Raw genomic sequence first — 23,406 nt, 5'->3', positions numbered from 1 at the left:
GCAAGAGGGCAAAAACTGCAAGAATAAATAATAGTTTTACCTGGATATTAGCTAAGTTTAACTTTTACTTGGAAATTAGTAAGCATGTATGTATATTTTTGTAGTAAGTATTTTGAGCCCTTGAGATTGGTATCTGCATTTTGCAGATTACAGTTGATACAAAGAAAAGGCAGAGTGACAGTGAAATTAGTTTATTAGTCTGCTGCTTCTCCTTCACTGTCCAGTAACAGGCTGGAGGAGGAATAGGACTTGCAAATATTGCCGGACTGCAGCAAAAAAAAATATCTGGGGTCCAACAGGGCTGTGTAGGATGGCAGAGCTGTGTAATTTTCAGAACTGGGCGGTCAGAAATCCAATCCCTTTGAATGTATTTCACCTGTATTTGCCTGTAGATCAACTTTAATTAAACTTCTTCTATGCTCTCTATTTTAAAAGCACAGATATGTGGCTAGGAAACTCCAAATGGCTGCAAAGGTTCTGCTCACATTAGTGTCTGCAGCCAAATTAATGGAGCACCCCCCAAACTGCGTTGACACTCCTGGTGTTTCTTTGAATGTATAAGGTAGTGTGACTAAAGTGTCTACATGTCATAGATCTGTCGTCTAAGCTTCGTACAGACAGAAGTAGTCCCTGCATTCTATTCCTCCACCAGACCCCTATGAAAAATGCATCAACCTGCATGCAGAGGTCTCAAAGAAGTCAGACAAGATGGCTGTTTACATGTCCCAGCGTGTAGGATGCCAAACTTCTGTCTCCTCACGTCAACAAAACAAATCGGGGCAACCTAGTGACAGTGCTGTGTTTATTAAAGACACCGAAAACCTGTCCATTTGTCAGGTAACATTAACAGTAACCATTCCACTGGCGGCGTATCATATTTTATGGTTGGTAATTGCAATTTGTCCTATACTTTTTTTCTGGACAAGTCATCTAGTTTGCCTAGGGCTCTTGATAGAGGGTCATAGAGGCTCTCAGAGCTTTACTATACAACACATATTTTGTGAAGATATTTGTGTTGTTGACCTGTGACCTTGAAAAATAAAAATCATTCTGTGTGTGACATAAAGTTGAAATTGTGACAATATCATATTTCCACTATAGCAATCCCTTGTTGGGGAGATTTCACTTTACTTCTGGTATGTAGGGATGAGCGAACAAGTTTTTAAAACTCAATCAAACTCGACATGGTCCCGGGGCACTAAAGGGTAATCAACCTCTAGTGCCCCGGGGATAGCAAACAGGAGGATTCCTAGGGAATCCTGTGAATCCTCCAGGTAAAATTCCCTCGATCTTCCAATGGTTTTGCAAAATCGGTTCGCCAAAATTTCACGGAACCATTGGAAGTTCAAGGAAATTTTTGCTCATCACTACTGGTATGTCTTCTTGGTTACAAGACAAAAACAAGGCTAAATCAATACAAATATCCACACAGTTTTGGCTGGAATTCAATATTATTGTGGATTTAGGTACCAATGTAGGGTTGCATTAACAAATTACATATTAATTATAATAAATTGAAAAAATAAAAAAAAATACTTTTGAATAAAAAGTGACTATTGAGCTCAAGCCCAGTGACTTTGGATGGATATGTTGTTATCAAGAAGGTACAGAAAAGAGAAATTAGGCCTGGTTCTTAGGTTTGGTAAACACAGATCTGCAGATCTGCTGCTATTTTTGTGCTTGAATAATTGATACAATTGATTTTTCAATTTGTTATTGATTTGTTGGAAACACCAAAACACAAAATTCTACCTAATAGGTTTACAATAGTTTTCTGCAATTCTAATATATACTGATACAAAGTAAAAGTACATTACATCACCATGTGAAATATTTATAAATATACATAGTGGTCTCTTGGAGAGGTTAGAAATACATTTCATAACATGAAAACATATTTCTCATACTATATTATGTCCCTACATAGTTAGCCATAAGGCCATGGTTGTAATTTCAAGTAACAGTTCTGCTTTCCTGTTTGGCATGTGTTTTCTCTTTTCCTTACGTCAAGCAGAAATGAATCTTTGAGTACAGAGAACAACATTAGGTTATGACATTGAGGATTGCGGCTTATTTTACATTAATCTCGGGCAAGTCTCTAAATCACACTTAAAATACTCCTTTGTGCATACATGATTGCTCACAATTGTCGAATTATTGTAGGTGTCACCCTATAGTTATCATGTGACTCAGATGAGAAAATGCATCCTTATGCACACTTCTCAGAATGGGAATACCACTGAATGCTTTGGTGTCATAGATAATTTTAGTAGAATTGGAAATGATGATGTAAAACTTTATAATTTGCAGTACATTTTCAAAGGGCTGGCCAAGAATAAGTGGTACTCTCTTCTCTGAACTGCTGTGTGAGTGGTTCTCCCAAGGCAGACAGTCAGTGAGGTTTATTGGTTTTCTAATTGTATCCTATACTGTCAGGAAAATATCATTGTGACTGTCTTCAATACCACATTCATATTTAGCTAATGCAGCTGGTGCGCTAGCAAATATTGAATCTAGTTCAAATAAATCCAGGAATGCAATTGTCTGAAATACAAACATTCCAAAATGTATTCCAGAGGATGGGACCCTATTTTAGTTTGTTTTAAGGGTGAACACCTGGCACAAAATACTTTACTGACAAATATTTCTGAATTGCCACAAAGAATTTAACTCACTTTGTGTGCACCAAATGCTATTACAAAGCCATATAACATATTGTAATAGTAGTGGTGACATAAGCAGTGTTCTGCAAAAGAGGATGCATACAAGACCAATTATTATTCAAAAAGAGCCAGAAAAGCAGGAACTTACATACAGAAATACATAAAAGTTATTGATATTTAAAAATGAATACACATTACTTTTTTAAAAAGATTTTTATAAGCTTCCAAAAAGTGATACTAGTCTAACAAGACTTAAGAATTAGGATAAAAACATAACTAATATCCTCCTAAAAGTGATATTTTAAATATAGGTAAATAATAATGTGCTCGATGAATTACTGGCCCCTTATGGCTCTTATATATTCTAAAAGTGAGTTCCCAGCTGATCCCACCTTTGATTGTCCTTCCACCTTTGATTGCTTTAGATCCACCAACAAGTAGGGACTGCTTGGTTATTTGCAAACTGATTGGAAGCTTTAGGTATCACCTCCTATTATAAAGTTTCAGTAAATCAAAAGCTGCAGCCTTTGCCAATAGAGGTGGAGTCTCTCTCTTCCATGTTTCCCTCTCTTCCCAACTTTAACACAACCATGAAGGAATAGTCCTCTGCTACCACAAAATAACTCTGCTACTGGAGAATAATAAAGTTGATTTCCAAAGTAAAATGTTTATACCAAAGTTTGTAGGCCACTGAATTTCTAGATTTTTGAAATATTAGTTTATCTACATTATGTGGGTGACAGGTACACTTACATTCCTCCTTTCACAATGAAAGAGAGACACCTTTTAGTATAAAGTATGTAGAGAAAAGACACACCCTTGTCACACCCCTGGTTACATGGACCACAGAGAATTAATTTGCAACAAAATAGTTGGCTTTATCCACAAATGCCTTTTTTAACTGGTACATACTGGCTTTTAAAAAGAACAAAAATAGTTCTATGGAGTAGAGCTTTTCAAACTGACACCATCACTGAAACCAAAATGGGGTGCCATTCCCTTATAATGACCCCAGTAATGAGACACTATCGTTCATACATGATGGTGACCAGTCCTGTAACTAACTGAACTGACAGGTGTGGCATCATTACTGACACCATTTATTGGACACAATTCCTTCCACTGACACTATTAATGTGATATTTACTCTACTTACATAGCTGATAAGGAACTATTCCACCTATTGACACCTACAAGGAGCACTATTCAACCCACTGAGGTCTTCATGGGACAATATTTCTTTTTGTGGTACCAGTGATTGGCACAATTATTCCCAAAGACACACATTAGATGGCACTATTACTTTGACATGATACAAATAATAGGGCATTATTCCTCCTTCTGTTATCAAAGATGGGGCACTCTTTCCCCCGCTTACACCAACAAGACATTATCTCTCCTACTAAACACAAACACTAGTTAATTTTTTTTTCCCCACTGAGCTTAAACATTTTATACCCCCACCAGAAACAATCATGTTCCTCCAAAACAGTGTTTACGGACCTTTCTAACATGGGGGAACCCCTTGAAATAACTTGAAATAACTTTCATGTCTTTCATGTCTTCTCTACTATAATTACTTTATTCAGTATACTCAATATATTAGCGTTGAGGACATTAGGAAGAATGCCTCCTACTTTGCTGGCCATTTGGAAGAATGTCACCCTTAGAGATGGCCAAAAAGAGTATTGGTATCAGTTAAACTGAACTAAAAGTCACAAATTACTCATTGCTCAAGGAACCCCTAGCAACCCTTGGAGGAGCCCTGGTTGAGAAACAGGAACCCTTGTTCCTATGACCTTACTTCCCTGATAAAGAGGCTAGATTTTTTTGTGTAGTATTACACTTTTGGTATCAAAGAGCATTTTGATAGAAAGTAACCTAAATTTAAAGATTTTATGCTGCAAATCTGAAACTTTAATTCTCACCAGCGTTCCCATTCGTTCTAATGTTCCATTTTTTTTTAAAGCATAGTGTCATCTAATGCTAATCATCCATGACAGACTCCACTGTCAGTGGTGAGCAGGATGTTTTGGGAAAACCTTCTCTGCTTTCTGCTGGTAGTTGTCACATAATTAGCTGCCTTGTGATGTCCTGGCTGGTGGGTAGCGTGTGAAAGACAAATAGGCAGCACACGTCTGAGGGCAACTCAGTGAAGTGTGTCATTGCTGACAGACCTAACAGGTCCTTTCATTTTATGACTGGCTAGCTGGTTTTCTCAAAGCCCTGAGTGACAACAGAAGCATATTGTTTCATTATCAGGTCAACTCCCTTTTGGTAATAATTTTATATTTTCAGGACCTTCAGAAATATTATCATTCACTCGCGTGACCGTTCCAATTTATATCTCTTTATAGAGATCTGTTCATATGAAGTTAAGAACATTTTAAAAATGTTTACCTTTTGCCAGGTTAGCCATGATACTCATAAATCTTTTATTCAGAAAACATTGAATCAGAGTCAGTTATCTGTGACCACCACAGTAGGAAGAACAAAATATGTCATACTACTTTTCCTACTATACTTTCATTACAATAAAAATATGTGTTTATATGAACAGGGAGGACTCGTAACCACTGGAAGTAGGTGGTGAGTAATTGTAAGACCTCAGTCTGTTGCTGGCCCACCACTCTATTTTTCCAAATTTATAAAACGAAAGTAGTGAGAGCAAGGGACTAGGGAATGGGTTGAAGTTATAAGAGAGACAATGGAAGACATTTAGTGGGAAAAGAGGAGAGGAGGGGGAAATCAACTCTTACACATCTGTCTAGACAAACCATGTCCTACTTGCGGTAGATGACTGTGCACTGCCATCTTGGGCCTAAGGAAATGGCAGAAAGAGTTCTTGAGTCCAAATACATTTTTTTCCCACCAATCCCCTGATCTTTTTTTGTAGCCATTTGAAACTGCTTTACACCACAGTCTGACTAATTACTTTTAATGCAGAACTTACAATCCTAGCAACATACATGTTAATGCCCAAGCTGTTGATGCACTTTAGGGCCATGACCTTTGGAAGCCAGATGAAGAACTTATATCCCTGAAGATCAACATGCCCACTGAATTATCAGGGTTCAGAAAGTAGACATAGAGTCCAGAAGAACATCGAAATATCGGTCTCCAGATAGGTCATTGACAAAGAATGTAGAAACATAGGACATGTAATACAGGTCAAAGTCTCTGAATTGAATTAGGTTGAGTAGCCTGGGAGCTGCAGTAGCAGGGTCTCATTGCCAATTGTTCCTACTAAAAGCAAGCACCTGTGAAACCACATGAGCATCCCAAGGCACTTCAATACAAAAGGCCAATGTTTTGGTAGGAGGTATAGATGTCCCAGGTGAAACGATCTACAAGTAAAGCTCTTTGAAACACAAAAGGAACTCCTGAGATTGGTACTCATAGGCCTCAATGGAAGCATGTTGAGTGTATGAGTTTGTGTCACTCTACAGTCTCTACAGAGATGGAAAAGCAGAGAGTTTGGTTGCAATGTCCTGTTGAACCAAGGCTGCATCATCTTAAGATCTGCAGCATGCAAAGAATCCAGCCCGGTGTTCGTAACACAGCTGTTGCTGTTCAGCAAGGCCTTCGCTCAACCCCTTTGTATAGAAGGTTAAAGGGTTCATACATTTCAGACATTTTTTGGTTTTATTGGTACTGGGACATTCACATTTCAAACTCCACATTCAGTGCCACCTTATAAATCTGCATGCATTAATAATCTAAAAAGTGATGTACTATGAAGGAATAATAAATCGAGTGATCATCCAAACTCTGTAAAAAGCAGAAGTGGGGTGCCTTGAAGTGAATCCATTTTTAACATTTAGACAAGATTGACAACTCATAATTTTAACGTGCCTTGTTTTGTTTAAATCTGCAAGGAATTAGGCAATAAAGTTCTTTTGTACCAGGAGTTTTTCCAATTAGAGATGGAGCCTTATCGTTACTAAACATCATTGTTAGATATCAAGAAATATGGTTATATGTGCTAGAGAGAGATCTTCTAGTGTGACATTATAAGACAGGTGTAACAAGAGAATGAGACATAGGAGGCTGAATCCTTCTTCCTAAATACATTTATGCAGTTCAATGCAACTAAATAAGGTAATATTTATAGAGAATAGAATGTACTTATGTGGAATGAACAAGAAAGAGTAAATATGCCCATGTTTATCTAAGAAGAGGAAGTTTGCTTTGATGGTCTATTCACCCAAAAGACAGAGGAAAGCATGCATCCATTGCTTTCTGTAGACTTTTATAAACATCTAGCACATCTCCTGGCCTAATCACAGTACCCCCGAGTCTTCAGCAATTTACTTTTAGCCTGTATTAGGTGATAAAATATTATTAATTATTATGAAATAGGGAAGGACTTTATTAAGGTTTAAGATATGAAATCAGTTTTCCATCTTGAAACTATTCTTATTTAGGAAATTATAGAGATTCATTACATAATGCCCTTAGTCAGCATCACTGTTCAAGGAATCCTATTTCCTAGCCTTCAGCTTTATTATTCAATGCAATATGAAGAGTGTTTTGCTCTTTATAGATACCAACCTATCCAGTTTTGTCATTGTTTTGCATACAGAAAGGAGCAGGCAAAATAATAATTTTCACAACAATAAAACCTTACCTTACCTGAACATAATTGCTCTAAGAATCCCTAAAAGTAATTGTGATTGTCATCAAAAAGCAATTGTCATCCCCAAAAAATCACTGTATTATACTTACCTTGGCCATGGCTCATGTTTCCTGCCTTCCTGACATTCCTGGAAGTGTCAAATGCTGAATAGTCTAATGGAAAGCTTAGTAAATTACCTCTACTGCTACAGGAAACTGCTTTGGGCAATTTTGTGGGTGGATGATAAAGTCCCTTTAAAACAAAGAACAAATTCCAGGTATTGCAATTGAGAAAGCAAACTAACCCCAATTGGGGGCTAGATGTGATAAAGGAACAGTAAACATTTTTTGTCCTACCAGTAATGAAGAAATGTGATATTGCCTTGGCCCATGTGTTACAAAAGAGCTTTCATTTTGAGGTTGACTTTTGAAAAGAACAGTAACTACAAGCCATCATCATCCTAAGTATTCATTGTATATTTAGCTGCGTAAAATTCATACAGTTAAGATTAAAATGTCTTTTTTTTCTGTTTCTAGGGATTCATCAAACAATGGCTGTCTTTAACAGCCAGCAAGTCCTGGCAATTGCCATTCTTCTGCTGCTGCACTACACAACTTGCCAACAAAGTCAAGACAATGAAGACTCTTTGTCATTGAGCTTTACTCAGAATGTATACTATGCAACAGTTTATGAAAATTCTGCTCCTAAAACGTACATAGTGAGCTGGGAAAAGATGGGTGTGTACTTAAAAGACCCTCAATGGACGTTAAAGTATCGGATTGCATCTGGTGACCCTACCGGGCTCTTTAAAACTGAGGAGCTAATCATTGGAGATTTCTGCTTTTTAAGAATAAGAATACGAAGTGGCAATACAGCTCTTTTAAACAGAGAGGTAAAAGATAATTACCAACTGGTCATTCATGCATCAGAGAAATCCTTGGATTATGAAGCACAAACTAAAGTTGTCATTCAAGTTTTGGACATGAATGATCTAAAACCTCTCTTTTCAACCACATCATATAAGTTTACAATAAGTGAAGATGCCCCTTTTAAAACAGTAATTGGAAAAATCACTGCTACAGATGCTGACCAGGGCCAGAATGCTATGTTTTACTACACCCTAAATACCAAATCCCCATTGTTCTGCATCCATCCAACAAGTGGTATAGTCATGTTAATTGGTCAGCTTAATGCAACCCAGAAATCTGTGTACAATCTTGAAATTTTAGCAGTTGACCGCATGAGAAAAATTGCAGAGGGTAATGGGTTTGGAAATGTGGCTTCTTTGGAAATCTCAGTGAAACCAGCTCCAAAAAAGCCTCCCTTCATCTCCTCCGTAACAACAGCAATGGCAGATTCATCAGAAAGACTCCTATATGCCACTGTAGTTATGGACTTGGCCGACCCATTGTGCAGCATTGACTCTGTGGAGATTGTGGATGGAGACCCAGATGGGTATTTTAAGGTACTTAGATCTTACCTGGGCAAAAATGAATTTACAGTGGTATCTACTGCACAGATTAACTGGATGAAACACTCCCAGGGCTTCAACCTAAGTCTTCAGGCTAAAGACAAGAGCAATCCACCAATTTATTCCAATCTTAAAAGTATTTACATTCCACCTTGGAGGTATGCTATGGCAAAATTTGAACAGGATGTTTATAAAATGCAAATTAGTGAATGTGCCCCTCCTGGTAGTCACGTAGGTATTGTCAAAATGATTCCCTCAGTTCCATCAGGGGGATATTATTTGAAAACTTTTTCTGACAAGTTTAGAATTATCAATACCAATGGCTTGATTATAACCAGGAAACATATGGATGTAACAGATCAGTCACAATTCCATCTGGAAATAACAGCACTTGATGGTCAGGTCTCTACAACTGCTATCGTTGACCTCCTAGACTGCAATAATCATTCCCCATTGTTCCCTCTGTCTAAATATGAAGGAACCTTCAATGAGAATATCCCTGTTGGAACAAGTATTTTACAAGTACATGCCACAGATGCAGACCTGGGAGATAATGGTAATGTTACCTATAAATTAGTTGGTCAAAAAAACTCTCCCTTTATCATAGACCAATATACAGGGGTTATTATGAATGAAAGAGTTCTTGACTATGAGCTAAATCAAAGGTTATATAACCTCAAAGTCTGGGCATCAGACCTAGGTTCACCTTTCCGAAGGCAATCTGAAACATATGTAACTCTTACACTCAACAACTTGAATGACAATGTCCCTGTTTTTGAAAAAATTAATTGCAACATAAGTATTCCTAGAGATATTGCTATTGGGGAGAAAGTTGCTGAACTCTCAGCAGTGGACATTGACGAGCTTCAGACTATACAGTATATTATTTTATCAGGGAATGAGCTACAAAAATTCAAGCTAGACTCTATTTCTGGAGATATTACAGTTAGAGGAGACTTCCACGATACTTCATTTTCTTCACCTTCCATCTATTCCTTGGTTGTCACTGCTAGTGATGGAGAAAATAAGGCTGATTCTACTGTGTTCAACATTAATATATTAAACAAAGGTTCACCTAAATCGATACAATGTGAGGAGACAGGAGTTCTAAACAAAATTACAGAAAATATGATCAATTCCTTTAAGTTACAATCCCAGATTCAAAACTTTGAGGAAGAAACATCATTCAACACCCATCCAATAAATATGAATGCACCTCAATTTGATGACAACTTTCCGGTGTCAATTGATGTGGCTGAGGATATCCCAGTCAACTCTACCATCGCACAACTGTCTGCCACTGACTTGGATACTGGTTTCAATGGCAAACTAGTCTACGCAATATCTTCAGGAAGTGATGATGGCTGCTTTAATATTAACATGGAGACAGGGGACTTAATTGTCTCTTCACCTTTAGATCATGAATCAGTAAGTTCGTATATACTTAATATCACTGTCTATGACCTTGGAACACCTCAGAAGTCCTCTTGGAAAATCTTAGCAGTCAATATTTTGGATGTAAATGACAATGAACCCAAATTTCCACCATCAGGATACTGTGTGTTACTACGAGAGGATGCTAGGATAGGTAGTGTCGTTCTCAAAGTGAGAGCAGATGACATTGACAAGGAAGAGAATGGTAGGGTAAGGTATTCACTCTTAACTCCAACAGATGCATTTACAATTGACAGTGTCACAGGTGACTTGACAGTCAAGAGCATGTTGGACAGAGAGCTGTTATCAAAATATAAACTTAAAATAGAGGCCAGAGATCAACCTAAAAAAGGCAAACAACTTTTTTCCTTCACTGACGTTGCCATAACTCTGGAAGACGTCAACGACAATGCACCATATTGCCGACCAGCAATCAGTAATGTAAAAATTGCAGAAGACATTCCAGTAGGAACTGTTTTATATTTTTTGGATGCTCAGGATCCTGATACAGGCCCAAATGGAGAAGTGTCCTATTCTTTGATTAATGATGAAAAAGGAATATTCCGTATTGAGAAAATAACAGGGGCTCTGATATTAGAGAAAGAAGTAGACTTTGAGACCAAGTCATTTTACAATCTGTCCATAAGAGCATCTGATGCTGGAACTTCATTCCGACATTCTTCTGTGTGCCATGTAGAGGTGGTTGTTCTAGATGTCAATGAAAACCTCTATCCACCTTTATTCAAATCTTTTGTTTTTCATGGGACCGTACCCGAAAATGCACCTGCTGGAACTCTTGTGCTCTCAATCACAGCTCAGGACCAGGACAAAGGAAAAGATGGTGAAATACGGTATTCTATTAAGGATGGAACAGACCTCTCAGTTTTCAGTATAGATGAAGAGACAGGTAGGTTATATTTTTTTGTTTGCTATGAATACAGTTGATATTGTCAGGTTGATTTAATGATTTCAGGTGGGGACTAAAAGAACCAAATATAATAATTGTACACTGTTATTACAAACTTAAACCTCTAACAATGATGTGCACAGGATCATGATACATATCAGAATATTGAATAAAATGCAATTTTAAAGTAGTTTGTACAAAACAATATTGCAAAGCAGCAGTGTGTAACTTACAGCCTAAACTGCCTACAAATACTTACTTAAGCAATGTCAACCTAGCTCCACCTATAGCCTTCAGCAGTTTCTCATCTTGCAGACAGTGAAAATTAAGTGTTGATCCACTCCCATCCCAAAAATTGGTGCAGCTTCCTGAGTTATCTCTCGGTGGGCCTGGTCACTGATATTCGAGCTGCGTCTATCTCTATGCAAACATTTAATCTACCTGCTGTTAGAATTGCATTTGTTTAACAATCACCTTTATGTCCTTTATGAAGGTTATTATCATTATTATTACCAGTATTTATATAGCATCAACATATTATTGAGCACTGTACAGTAAATAGTGGTTGCAAATGACAGATAGTAACACAGGAGGAGGAGAGGACCCTGCCCAGAAGAGCTTACAATCTTAGAGGTGGGGAAGTAACACACAATGGGGTGTTGTATTTAAATTAATTTGTTGTATCAATTGCACTAAAGCTTAAACTTTGAAACTAAAATTAAATAGACACTAATATTCCTGGTACCCAGGCAATAGCTTTACAAACTAGGTTTTGAAAACTCAGTACTCTTTCCTATCCAATAATCTATCTACAGAAATTGGGCTGGATAAAGTCCATTTACATATAGGTACTGACAAATTTATAATAACTGAATGTGGGCTTTAATATAAACCTAAAATTTTGGGCAGTGTGGGGTTTTGACAAGAAAACGATTAAAACCCTAGTTACTTTTTTGTTTCTGTATGTGAACCATTGAGGAGATCATGAGATGAATGAAAATCTCCAACCTTTAGAGTTGTCACCATAATAAGGATTGAATGGAAGGATTTCCCTCCTATTGCTGTTTCAGTTTAATGTTCCTCACATTTAATCCACGGGACAATGGTCACCAGGACAAACAAATAAGGTGAACTTCGAGGACACAGATAAAACAGAGCTTTACATTGAGTTTACTTTCCTTAACATCTAAAAGCATGATACATATCCCAATCTCAATAAAGTACTCTTATAGAATGTCAGTAAGTCCTTGCTAATATTTCCTATAAATAGAGATGACAAAATGAGGTCCACCCATTAGCCTAAAATATTGAGAAGCTCCTTTAATACCTCACAAATCCTTCATTTAATTCTTGTAGTTGTCTTTTTGTATCACCTGTGGAAAATATGAAGTGCTACACAGTATATGACAAAATGGACAATTTAATAGTGCATCATCATCTTTCGTTAATCTTGGCAATCATTTCATTTTTCTCAGGGTCAATCAGGACAGAAGCACCTCTAGACCGTGAAGCTGTTCCACATTACTGGTTGACCATCCATGCCACAGACCTAGGCTCCATTCCTTTGTTCTCTGTTGCTGAAGTCTATATTGAAGTTGCTGATGTCAATGATAACATTCCTCAATTGTCTAAGGCCGAGTTCTATGCCTCTGTACATGAGAACTCGCCACCAAATGTTTCAATCCTTCAACTGGATGCCACTGATGCTGACTCCATTTCTGCCGGCAAACTATCCTTCCAGTTCATAAGTGGTAATAGTCAAGCACTGTTCAAGTTGAATCCGAACACAGGTAAGATGAACAAAACACTTCTACACTGATTAATGCTTCTAGATCAGTTTTTCTCAACCAAGGTTCATTGGGGTTTAATCATGGAACCTTAAGGTTCCTCCAGAGGTTGCAAGGGGTTACCTGAACAATGAGCCATTTGTGACAATTTGTGACTTTTGTGTAACCAATACCAATGATCTTTTTGGCTTTATGTTAAGGTTGCATTTTTCCCACTGCCCATCAATGCTAGAAGTATTCTTTCTACTGACCACCATGCTGATGTACTATGAGCTGTGGATATAGTAATTATGGAACCAGTTCCCTGAAGACCTGAAAGTTATTTCAAGGATGTAAAAGGGTCAAGAAACACTGATCTAGATGTTATTCTGCACTAGATTTTTCATTTGTTACTAACTACTTCAGTACTAACATACTAAACGCCTTTGTTTACCAGGCCAAATTATATAGTACATTGAAATGTTTGCTTGACTTTAAATATTTTGCTTGTTTGCTGCATCCTCTGCAAAGGACCTATGCAAATAACAGCTATAGTTTATTCTTAGTACAGGCACATTACCCCTGGATTATGTCATTTAAAATTATATCTTTTAATTATCTGATTATCTATGAGAATTATTTATGTGATTGAAAGCCATCAGAAACTTTATCATGGGGAAGCAAAACCAGAAATGTAATATTTTAGGTATAGACAAAGAGCTCTATACATCAAAGTTTATGTCAATAATTTTAAATCCACCTGGCATTCACCTTAATCAATTGTTGATAAGATAAGCTCAAAAATCAAACAGGGAGAGAGGAGCCCCCTCTAAAGGGCCCAGGTAAGTTGCATTTGGAAAGCAGAGATCTTACTAAGAGAGTTTCTTACAAGTTGGTTAATTCTCCAGCAAATACCGAAATCTGAAATATAATTTTAACTGACCCTTTCATAAACTTGAATAACCGGTTCACCTCACCTCTATTCTATTTGTCGGAATAGATTTTGATAAAAATAGATTCTTCATGAATCTTAAACATTAAAAGTCTCTCTCACTAATCTCACTCCTCCACATAGCCACTCCCCAATCCACACACTGATCCCCCTCTGATCCTATGTGTATTAGCAGAGTGACATTGCTAAAAATGTTTGTCTAACGTGCTAACACGTTCACCCTAAATTACTGTTTGATCACTTGCAATCTTTTTTTCATGAGTGCATTATGGCCAGACAAAAGCTGTCTTTAAAAATGCATCTAAGGCCTTAACGTTCTCAAGATACAGCTCTTTTCATTCTGGGAAATTGAATGTAGGGCTTGTGACAACAGGTGCTAGTTGTACAGTCAGTGTTGTGTTTATTACGTGCATAAAATAAATAGCTTATATAGGTATAATGAGGAGCTTTCACTGATAGATTTGAGAAGGTGCTATGAATTCTATTATCATTGCATGGGTAAATATTTAGGTAAAGTTCATATAAGCAAAATATTTGTCTACTCTTCTTTATCTGGCTTCTGATTGTTGCTACTGTAAATAATGTTTTAGGATCAATTTGTTTAATTTGAAAAAAAATATCTTCTAAAGCTTTAAATACTCCTAATGACCATTACCTTGTGTTTGTAAATTTTGACTTGAGCTGTTGAACTTGATATTTTGCAGAAACAGAGAAAAAGAAAAGAGTTATTCAAAACAGTTATGCAATTTAATAATGCAACATTTCCCCAATTATTAAAGTAGTTTGGATTTTGATTACAAGCCTTAATAAACCTAAACTGTAGACCAGCGTTTCTCAACCAGGGGCCTTCCATAGGTTCCTAGGGGTTCCTTCAGAAATGAGCTGTTTGTGACTCTCAGGTCAGTTTAGGTGACACCAGTGGCTATCTGTAAGGCTGACATTCTTCCCAGTGACCAGCAATAATGGAGGCATTGGGCCTGATTTATTAAAGCTCTCCAAGGCTGGAGAGGATACACTTTCATCTGTGAAGCTGTATGATATAGAAAACCTGAAATGGGTCTGGTCCACGAGTAATAACATTTCCAAACAAATAGCAACTAACTTTGAAGAAATCATTCCAGGTTTGCTGGATCACCCAGCTTCCCTGATGAAAGTGTATCCTCTCCAGCCTTGGAGAGCTTAATAAATCAGGGCCATTGTTCTTACTGACCACCACACTAATATACCGTGAGTTATGAATATAGTAATTATAGCAGGGGCTCTTTGAAGACCTAAATTTCCAGGGGGTTTCCATGTTAAAAAGTCAAGAAAAACTACTCTAGGCAAACAGTTAAATTCACAAATAAGGGATCTGTTTTACCTAGGGGTTTGTATTTCTATCCATCCACTTGTTAGGGTTACAACGCTCTACAACACAGCAGTTTTCTATTGGGGCAAAGGAAAACTAACTTTAATCTGCTGCCCTTAAGTAATACTTATAGGTCTTGTCCTTCCCCCAGCCTGTGATAGGACAGTAAACCAGATGAGCTTTTTTATTGGTTACCCTGTCCTCCCCTTTATCAGCTTGCACCCTGTGAACTGTAGCACATTGAACAGCATCTTTTCTTTTACTAGTATGAATTCTTTTATACATAAGGGAGTAGTGTTTATTTTTTAACAAAAAGATCTTTATTGATGGATGAATTAATACCAGTCTGCATAAAGTTGTGGTTTTTCTATTAGTTGGTTCCCGTTGCTTATCTGTAAAGTACTAGTTAAACAATGTTTACCTAGTTTCACCTAAAAATTTTTTGTGTTGTTTTATCTGCCCATCATAAGAAACACCTAGCTCTATATCATTTGGGAGTCCTATCTCTTATTTAAAACCTTGTGAATGTATGTAGCTAATATCCTAAGTTTCTCAAGATACCATCTATGCAATAAAAAAGTGTTTTTTGTTTTTTTTTGTGCCATGGGCTATATGCTAAGCCAGACAATGCTTCTGCTTTTTGCAAGTCGCCTTTAGCTTGTAACAGCAAAGTCGCCTTTAGCTTGTAACAGCAAGTTGATTACCTCATATGCAAATTTGCCACAGACTTACAAAATTATTTTTTATAAGAAATCTGTATATAGGCCTGACACACTGAGAAATAGATTTTCTGTTTATATATTACACTTTAAGGCCACATCTGGTTATTATGTATTACAGAGGTGTCTGTACCACAGAACTGAATTACCAATCTTTTGGCCTATAAAAATAGTATACAGTATATATATCACATTTTGTATTTTGCTTTCCTGTACGGCAGCTTTAATTATTCCTTTTTTATCCCTCATACTTTGTTGAACTAGTTTTAAATCTATACTGGAACTCGCTACATTGAAATTGATGTATTAATGCGGTGTTGTTGAAAAGGCTGTAATGATTTTGCATTCCTCGGTGCTCTGAACAGCTGCAGCTGCACGGGCCATTGTAAACTTTTGACTTGTTTAACACAGGGTAGGACATTCTCTCCTGCAGGTAAACCAGACCACAAATGGATCAAAGACATTTAACAGTATTGCACACTTCTGGTAAAACACCTGGAAGTTTTGCTTGCCCAAGCTAAACATTTCATGAACAACTAGCCAAGTTAAGGTCTTGTATGATAGAGCTACTGTGTGATTCAGTAACAGAGTTTGCAACCGAGCTCAGCACATGAGCCACTTTTACTTTTTAACATTACTCTACAGGCACATATCTGTTAGCTCAAACTTTACATTTGCCAATTGTATCTTTATTTTTCTTACCTCGTAAAGCCATACTTACCTAAACCCATCATTCAGGTCCCTTGCCAGTTTTGTTTTTCAGTCTAGGGGAAGCATAACTCAATGGTCCCAAGGGTCTTTTTTTTTATATAATGGCTTTTCAAATACCTAGTAATACTAAGCAATCTTTAAGCATGACTTAACACTGCAGATACTCACCTGTCAACATTCCACCACAGGTGCATCCATCTTCCCCATTCTTTTCTACCATATCTTGACCTTTGGTTGTCTAATTTGGCTGGGCCTGAATGGTATTTGGCTACACCAAAAACTAAAGTTTTAATGGTAAATCTACTCTAATGACTTATCAATTGAGGGAAAGATATAAAGCTGAGAAGCACAGACACAATAAAGTCCCATATACATAGACCTGATTGCTTAGTGCTCAGCATACCTCTTACATGTAACAAGCAAGTCCCAGCCTGCCGTTATCCTCATCTAACAAAATTCCTTTGAGTATTTGCTTCTCACACATTTTAGCTGTCGACATCCTAAGCTATACATAAGCACAGAAGTGAGGACCCATCTTTGGAGATTTTTTTAAATTGAAGGAATATGTTGAAACATGGGACAGGAAAATAATGTAGTACAGAAAATGCTAGTTCCACCTTTTACAGAAGCATTTGTGGCTTGCAAACAGGTAGAATGAAAGTGGCAATTGTTGATAGATTACAGATTATTACGAGGCAATGGTTGCAATTAGTAGTTGATACACATGTATTACTAACATTATATTGTCATCCTTGTGACACTATTATTGTGTTATGGCTGGGTAGGGTTTTTTTTTTTTTTACAATTATGGCTGCTCTTTGTACCTTTTCAAGAAATAATTGTTTGCATAGAATGATGGTTTTTATAGTGTCAACATTTTTTCCATGGCTGCATACTCCTCCAGCTTTCAGCTTCAAATTTACTGAAAATCTGCTTACATCATCTGGTGTATATGCTATTTCCAGAAACCAGCTATTACTCTTTCAATACACTTATGTATGACTGTGCCTTCAACCACTGGCATGATATATACTTTGGTATTTTACCACAATATGAAAACCAAATGAACCTACTGTTAGCACTCCACCTGATCTTTTTTGGTACATCACAATAGCTTGACTGCACCCACTATGACATTATCCAAAAACCGAAATATCATCTCTTAAAATTGTACAATCAATTCACGCGATTACAATTCTCATAATCAAATAAGTGCATATACAGTGCAGTTTTCATTGTATAAAAATATTTAGAGATCAAGCTTTTGGCCTATTTACTCTTCCTATTCAGTGATAATGCCGTCATGCAGTCATGAAGTTCAAGAAAGCTTCTGACTTTCACAAACCTTAATTGACTTGCTTGGTGAATTCAAGCTAACAATCTGACAGTGACAGCTAATTCTCAGACAAGTCATTATAATAAAGACCTAATGCTGAGTCACTGAACTGGTTAAAGTCCTGAAAAAATTGATACTAAATGTTTTTAACACCTATTGTTGGCAATTGAATCCATTTGTTAAAGTGATACAGGTCAAGACAATACTATTACGTAGATGGAAAACCTGAGAAGAGTGCTGACTGCGCAGTAAATTGTACAGCAATATAGGGTTAATCTTTTGAGTTTCGAGAAGAAAATATCACAAAATTAGAATTGGTGACAAAAGAACCATTTAAGTTTCTCTTTTCATGTTAAGGGTTTATTACGAAGGTCTCTTTTGGAGTTTTGCAAAATGCCATGCATTATGCCTCCAAGAGGCCTCCAAACTCCAAAGCATTTTTCCAATGGTAGAATTGTATCCGACTTATCTTCTATGAACAAAATTTATTTTTTTCACTGGTCAGCACTGTAGGAGCCATTCTTCCTACTGATCTCCACACTACTGTACTGTGAGGTGTGGATATATAAATTTAGTAGGTGTTCCCTGAAGACCTGAAAGTTATTTCAATGGTTCTCCCATGGTAAAAAGGTTGTGAAACACTGATTTAGTGTATTAAATGTAAAGAGATAAGCTGAAGTTTACATTGAGTCAATGCAAAGTGCTTGATCAGAATTAAAGGGTGTAGAAGCAGACAAAAGGTTGCATGCCTAAAATACTTCACTTACTTCCGGATGTATTAAATAAATAATTCAGTATGGTATATAAAGTCTACAACCTACCATGAATCTGAGCCAAAGACATCCTTTGTTTTCTCTGCAAAGGGACTTTTTGGGGTTAGGCAAAACTATTTTCTGCTTGCCTGCACAGTGCATCTACAGACTCCTTTTATTTGCAGGAGTAAACAGTATACCATGGGGACCTTTTTTTTTCACTTGGCATTGATGGCCTCTCCTGCCTCAAGTAGGTTAAGCCCTAAATTCCTGGCTTTCTTTCACACAGGGAAACAGCTCACCAACCTCTGCTGAAAGGTTCTGTTGAACAAATAACAATACACAGCTGATCCTCCTTCTACCTGTTCCAACAGGAGTGCGGCTATAACAATGCCGAGCTGCTTTTCACTATTGCTGAAGGCAGAAGCCTCCCTCCCACACAGCTGTTTCTTTTCAAGACTGTGTAATATATCTGTATAGAAATAAAAATTTGGCTGAAGTTTGTGTATAGCCTTTCAATTTAGTACAGCAGCAATGGCTATGGATTTAAGTCCTCAAAATCCATCTAAGGCTACAAGTGATACACAATTTTATGTTGTTTTTTATTATTATCGAATCATATAATTGCCGAATCTTTAGCAGCACATCATAAAGTAAGGACAGGTTGTAAAAATACACAAATGTAATGCAAGATAATCTATCGGAATAATCTAGACCAGAGGTAGGCAAACCCGAGCCTTTAGGCCGGATACGGCTTAGCCAGTATTTCAGTCCGAGCTAACAACCCCCTAGTTATATATTGTTGGATCTGGCCTAATTTAATTGTTGCGTTATTGCAATACCATGATATCATTGAGTTCCCGCACAGTAACCCCAATTGCTATGCCTAAAGAGCAGAAGCAACACGCAGCTACCAGTCTCCAGAAGGTTGACCCAGAACATCGTGTCTTCAACCCTGAATAGACTGAGAAAATATTTCTATTCCAATGCAGCAACAAAGCCCTGTGTTTAGTGTGCAAGGACACCAACAGCACTATCAAGCGGTCGAATATCAAGGGGCATTTCGATGCCAAGCACACGCACACGTACAGAGACTACACCGCAGATGAGCAGAAGACTGAGGCTGCTCACTTGCAGTCACGGTTGGATAAAACCTTTTCTTGGACACCTTGTTTCTTCCGGCCTAGTGTGCCTTTTTGACCTCCTGAAATGGCATAGTAGTCCAAAAAGTTTGCCTACCCCTGATCTGGACTATCGTTGTACTTTTCTGGATGTATGTGTGCAGGGACCACAGAACACTGCATGATCACTGGTAGTTATGCTAGGGGTGCATGGGATTTGGGAGATTTATGTGTGAAAAGCAATAAGCAATTAGCTAACACACTTTGCAAGAAAACCTAAATAATCTTTAAATAGTTTATTTTTAAAGTACACCAGTGAAAGGACTAGTATGATCACTTTCCTTAAGGAATGGCTTTGAAAATACTAGTCAAAGCACAGAGAACTAGTGTGAAAACAGCGAGTAATGCTAGTTGCATGGTTGTGTTTGTTTGTATAGCTTTAAAATGATGTATGCAGGAGAGGGATGCTGTCAGAAATCTGCAGAGCTTCCATATTTGTTTTGCTTCCATATTTCAAAATAATAGCAGCCTACCTAATTCTCTTCTGACAGGTGTAATTTTGGGTTAAAACTGAGTTTCTTTTGTGGGTAAATCTGAATGACACATTGTGCAGCATATCTAAAAACAGCTGGCTTATGTAATCAGCTGTGTCACAGGTAATAATAATTTCACTTACAACCATAATTTCCATGATAAAGGATAAAAATGTTGCCTTTTCTCTCCTGAAGCTCTCAAAAGAGCACAATAAACAGAGGCCCTGATTTATTAAAGTTCTCCAAGGCTGGAGAGCATATACTTTCATCAGTGAAGCTGAGTAATTCAGCAAAACTGGAATGGATTTCCTAAAAGTCATTAGCTATTTGTTAGCAAATGTTTTTAATCCAGGACCAGATCTTTTCCAGGTTTGCTGAATCACCCAACTTCACTGATGAAAGTGTATTATTTCCAGCTTTGGGAACCTTTAATAAATCTGGGCTAGAGATGGAGAGGTTCATCATGACACATCTGTATGTTCAGAGTGAGAACGTTCTGACATTTCTGCAGATTTGTGCATTGAATGACACAGAGGAAATGATGTATTACAGTTCTCCAAGACTGGAAAAGATCATAGGGATGACCTGGGTGATCTAGGCAAATCAGCTAACAGCAAATGATTTTTAAGAAATCCATTGCAGGTTTGCTGGATCACCAAGATTCTCCTATGATAGTCTATTATACCTTATCTTGTATGGCTTTTATACACCAGGCCCATTGTATACATCTAAAAGGTGGTAGGAGCAAAAATCAGAAGATCTTCCTGTCTGACCAGTAGTACAGTGGTTTGCTTGTGCATCTTTTTCCCCATACACCATGTTTCTGTAGCTTGTACTAAATATTCTTACAAATGTAAACTCACTATCTTGTAGCCAACATTTAACTACTAGATGATGAAGCTTTTCAAAATCTACCAGAACCAGAAAGTTAAATGCTCTGACATATCTACATAGGCTAAAAAAAATGCATGCCCATTAAGTACAACCGAAACCGGGGGAGCGCACAAAAACAAGAAGTTAAAATGGGGGTAAAAGGCACTATTTCGAATTATGAGCCTAGTTCAGCTGTCTATGGTAAACTCAAGATGCTAAAAGACTTTATTCTAGATCATATATCCTATTTGTTTGCTCCAGCATGATGTTCGATTGAATTTTTAGTTTAAAGGCATTAGGTTACCAACTTACCCAAGTCACCGCTGCCCCTAAATGCAAAAAAATACATTAGGTGCACATAGAATCTTATGGAAAAAAAATAAAATGCCTGCTGACAGAGTCTTTATAAATCATCTAAATACATTTCAGGTGCTCAGTTTCATAGGAACAGATATAATCATTAACATGTAAACTATTGTTAAAGCCATTGGTATCCTTTAAAAGTCCAAAAGATGATTTTTCTCATTAGGTGTTATCTTATTCTGTCAGTTTTAAATATAGTGTACTATATTTAAATATAGTGTACTATATTTAGTACTTTATATATATAGTAAATATAGTGAAAATTTGTATTATGAGTAAGGACTGTTAACAAATAAAGCTGTATTTTCTTGTATAGGTTTAATTTCTACAACTGAGAAACTGCTAGATCGGGAGAACAAAGAGGAACACATTCTAGAGGTATGTCACCAATTCTATGTCAAATTCTGGGGTAAATACACAAGATAATGTTGGATTGAACTATGATTCTCATGTCTGTGTAATACCAAAGGCTTAAAATTGTCTCAGTTCAAAAAAATGCAGCCATTATTTGTATTTTTCTCCCTAAAATTTAAGACATACAAAGAAGATAAATCCACCTAGATACATTAAAAAAACAAAGGCATACAAGCACATGCACAAAATATTTTTCAAACGTCTGTGGTAGAATGCGGCAGTCAATCACGAGTCTGAAACAGTCCTAAGTAACATTGTTTTGTACTGTATATACACTCTCCATTGTTCCAGGTAAATGTAACTATAGTTTTGAGATAATGATTATTCATTCTGAAAAGATGCAATAATCATAAAACCTTAAAACACAACTTTAAAACCTTAAGACTACTCCTCAAACATTCCAGAATTGGGTTAGACCAGCACAATATACAAATTAAATCATAAAACATCATAGTCAAAGCGTCTGTGCCCAGTTCTCCTATTTCAAATGTTTTCAGTATTTTTATTGAAAAGGAAACCAATTTGACAGAACTTTGTTCATTAATCTATCTGTTGTCGCTTCCACAGGTTACCGTGTCAGATAATGGCACACCTCCTCTGCAGTCTACCTCTCGGGTTGTCATACAGGTGTTAGATGTGAATGACAATGCTCCAACGTTCTCCCAAAAACTCTTTACTGCCCAGCTCCCAGAACGTGCTGAGTCCCCTGAACCTACTCCAATATATAGGCTTATAGCGATGGACAGAGACAAAGGAATAAACGGCCAAGTGACATATAGTATTATTGAGCAAGATACAGGTGTATTCATGATTGATCCAACAACTGCTGTCATCTCTTCCAAAGCAGCATTTGCTGTAGGGAACTACACAATATTAACGGTAAGTGAGAAGGACACTGGGAAGAATAAAATATTCATTATTACGAAGGCTTTAGTTGTTCTAGATGTACTGTTTATGCTAGTCTTAAAAGCTGGCTATTTGGACAGCAAACTGTCCATATAGCCAGTAAATAATACTAGAAATAGTGCAGCATGTGTGATAATGCTTACTTAACCTTAACGTCTTGATATATATTGTGGGAACTCTAATAAAGAACCACATTGTGACTGCAGGTTAGAGCAACAGATGGTGGAAGCCCTTCTCGATCCTCCACTGTAAGGTTGCACATCCAATGGATCCACAACCCAGCACCCTCAGATGAGCCGCTAACATTTGATGAGCCACAGTTCACCTATCAAGTCATGGAAACTGATCCAGTGAACCACATGCTTGGACTGTTAAGTTCTGAGTTTTACAGTCAGTGCTGGTTTGACATTACAGGTAGGTTTTAATTTATCCTAAACCTTTAACTGGTAGTTTAGTTTTTTTATATTTTTCATAAACTTTCAGAAAGGTATCAAAGAAATTCTGATGCAAACTTTACCT

General features: G+C 37.1%; 1 protein-coding gene across 1 annotated transcript in view; it reads left to right on the top strand.

Moving 5' to 3' along the window:
• Positions 1-7,822: 7,822 nt before the first annotated feature.
• The window catches only part of FAT2 (FAT atypical cadherin 2), a 46,482-nt gene continuing 30,898 nt past the window's right edge, over positions 7,823-23,406 (top strand). The window contains exons 1-5 of the mRNA XM_072400447.1: positions 7,823-11,093; positions 12,569-12,883; positions 21,884-21,945; positions 22,549-22,860; positions 23,094-23,301. Of these exons, the coding sequence (XP_072256548.1) occupies positions 7,832-11,093; positions 12,569-12,883; positions 21,884-21,945; positions 22,549-22,860; positions 23,094-23,301 (4,159 nt within the window). The 5' untranslated portion in view covers positions 7,823-7,831. The remainder of the gene's footprint in view (positions 11,094-12,568; positions 12,884-21,883; positions 21,946-22,548; positions 22,861-23,093; positions 23,302-23,406) is intronic.

The sequence above is a fragment of the Pyxicephalus adspersus genome, chromosome 2 (assembly GCF_032062135.1).
Source record: "Pyxicephalus adspersus chromosome 2, UCB_Pads_2.0, whole genome shotgun sequence".
NCBI classification, from domain to species: domain Eukaryota; kingdom Metazoa; phylum Chordata; class Amphibia; order Anura; family Pyxicephalidae; genus Pyxicephalus; species Pyxicephalus adspersus.
The sequence above is the reverse complement of the archived record's forward strand: the minus strand, read 5'-3'. Positions and strand labels throughout refer to the sequence as shown.